Raw genomic sequence first — 1199 nt, forward strand, 5'->3', positions numbered from 1 at the left:
CTAATCATGTTTTGGGTGTACTATTCCTTTAAGTTGTTGAGGAGATTTTATGTGTGATGGTAGCTAAACACTCCTAAAGTCGTAGGAAAATCATATATTAATATCAAATCATTTTGGCTTAAACATGTAAATAAATGTACTCTTTATCAAAATGTAGAAAATTGCTTTAAAAATGTTTTTTTTTTTATCTTGTTATCTTATTCAGGCCAGTTAGTTATATGTTTATAAGTTTAGAGCTCCTCTCGTTATCTTCTTGGCACCTTGACAGAACGTGTCAACTCATGACAGAAGGAATGAAGGAAATCTTCCGAGCCTTTACTGTCACTGGTAGCAGGTCTGGTTTGTTCTGTCAGGAACGTGGAACGGAACGACGCGGGTGGCGATCAAGACTCTGAAGCCGGGGACCATGTCCCCCGAGGCCTTCCTGCAGGAAGCTCAGGTCATGAAGAAACTGAGACACGAGAAGCTGGTTCAGCTGTACGCCGTGGTATCTGAGGAGCCCATCTTCATCGTAACAGAGTTCATGGGCCAAGGTCAGAATAAAACCTTAAATCACTACCAGAAATTTTATAGCGTTTAACAAACTCAGTCAGCCTCACACTGATCTGGAACTCGTGTCTCTGCAAACAGGAAGCTTACTGGAGTTTCTGAAAGGAGAGTATGGTGCGTTGCTGCGCCTCCCTCAGCTGGTGGACTTTGCCTCTCAGGTCAGCACAAATATTTTTTCCCTAGCTTGAGATTTTCTGATTTCTTTGAATAAACCCTTCAAAGTTTCCACCTTTTCTCAGATCGCTTCAGGGATGGCCTATGTGGAGAGGATGAACTACGTGCACAGAGATCTCCGAGCTGCTAACATCCTGGTCGGAGATAATATGGTTTGCAAGGTGGCTGATTTTGGGCTGGCTCGGCTGATTGAGGATAATGAATATACGGCCAGGCAAGGTGAGTCCTAACAGGCCCCTAAAACCCAGTAACCAGTCGTTGCCACTCTTAGGAGCAATAACTGTCTGATGTGATGCTGCAGCATCTCAATGGGATTGACGTCCAGACTTTGGATGGGCCAAATGGAAACCTTTGTTTTCTCTGAGGTGTTTAAAGCCAGAATTGCTGCTCTGCCTCAAACCATAATGAAACTAATATTCTAGTAGAAAGAAGAAGTTGTTTTTTAAGTGATTTCCGGGTTTCCAGGTCATGAAGCA

At 43.2% G+C, this 1199-nt stretch overlaps 1 protein-coding gene across 1 annotated transcript in view; it reads left to right on the forward strand.

Moving 5' to 3' along the window:
• Nucleotides 1-1199, forward strand: part of LOC107083711 (proto-oncogene tyrosine-protein kinase Src-like) — a gene marked incomplete at its 3' end in the record, with an annotated part of 66929 nt that overhangs the window by 61850 nt on the left and 3880 nt on the right. The window contains exons 6-9 of the mRNA XM_015373132.1: nucleotides 206-213; nucleotides 332-533; nucleotides 631-707; nucleotides 789-942. Coding sequence (XP_015228618.1) covers nucleotides 206-213; nucleotides 332-533; nucleotides 631-707; nucleotides 789-942 — 441 coding nt within the window. The remainder of the gene's footprint in view (nucleotides 1-205; nucleotides 214-331; nucleotides 534-630; nucleotides 708-788; nucleotides 943-1199) is intronic.

Source organism: Cyprinodon variegatus, unplaced genomic scaffold, assembly GCF_000732505.1.
Source record: "Cyprinodon variegatus isolate N-32 unplaced genomic scaffold, C_variegatus-1.0 Scaffold81, whole genome shotgun sequence".
Taxonomy (NCBI): domain Eukaryota; kingdom Metazoa; phylum Chordata; class Actinopteri; order Cyprinodontiformes; family Cyprinodontidae; genus Cyprinodon; species Cyprinodon variegatus.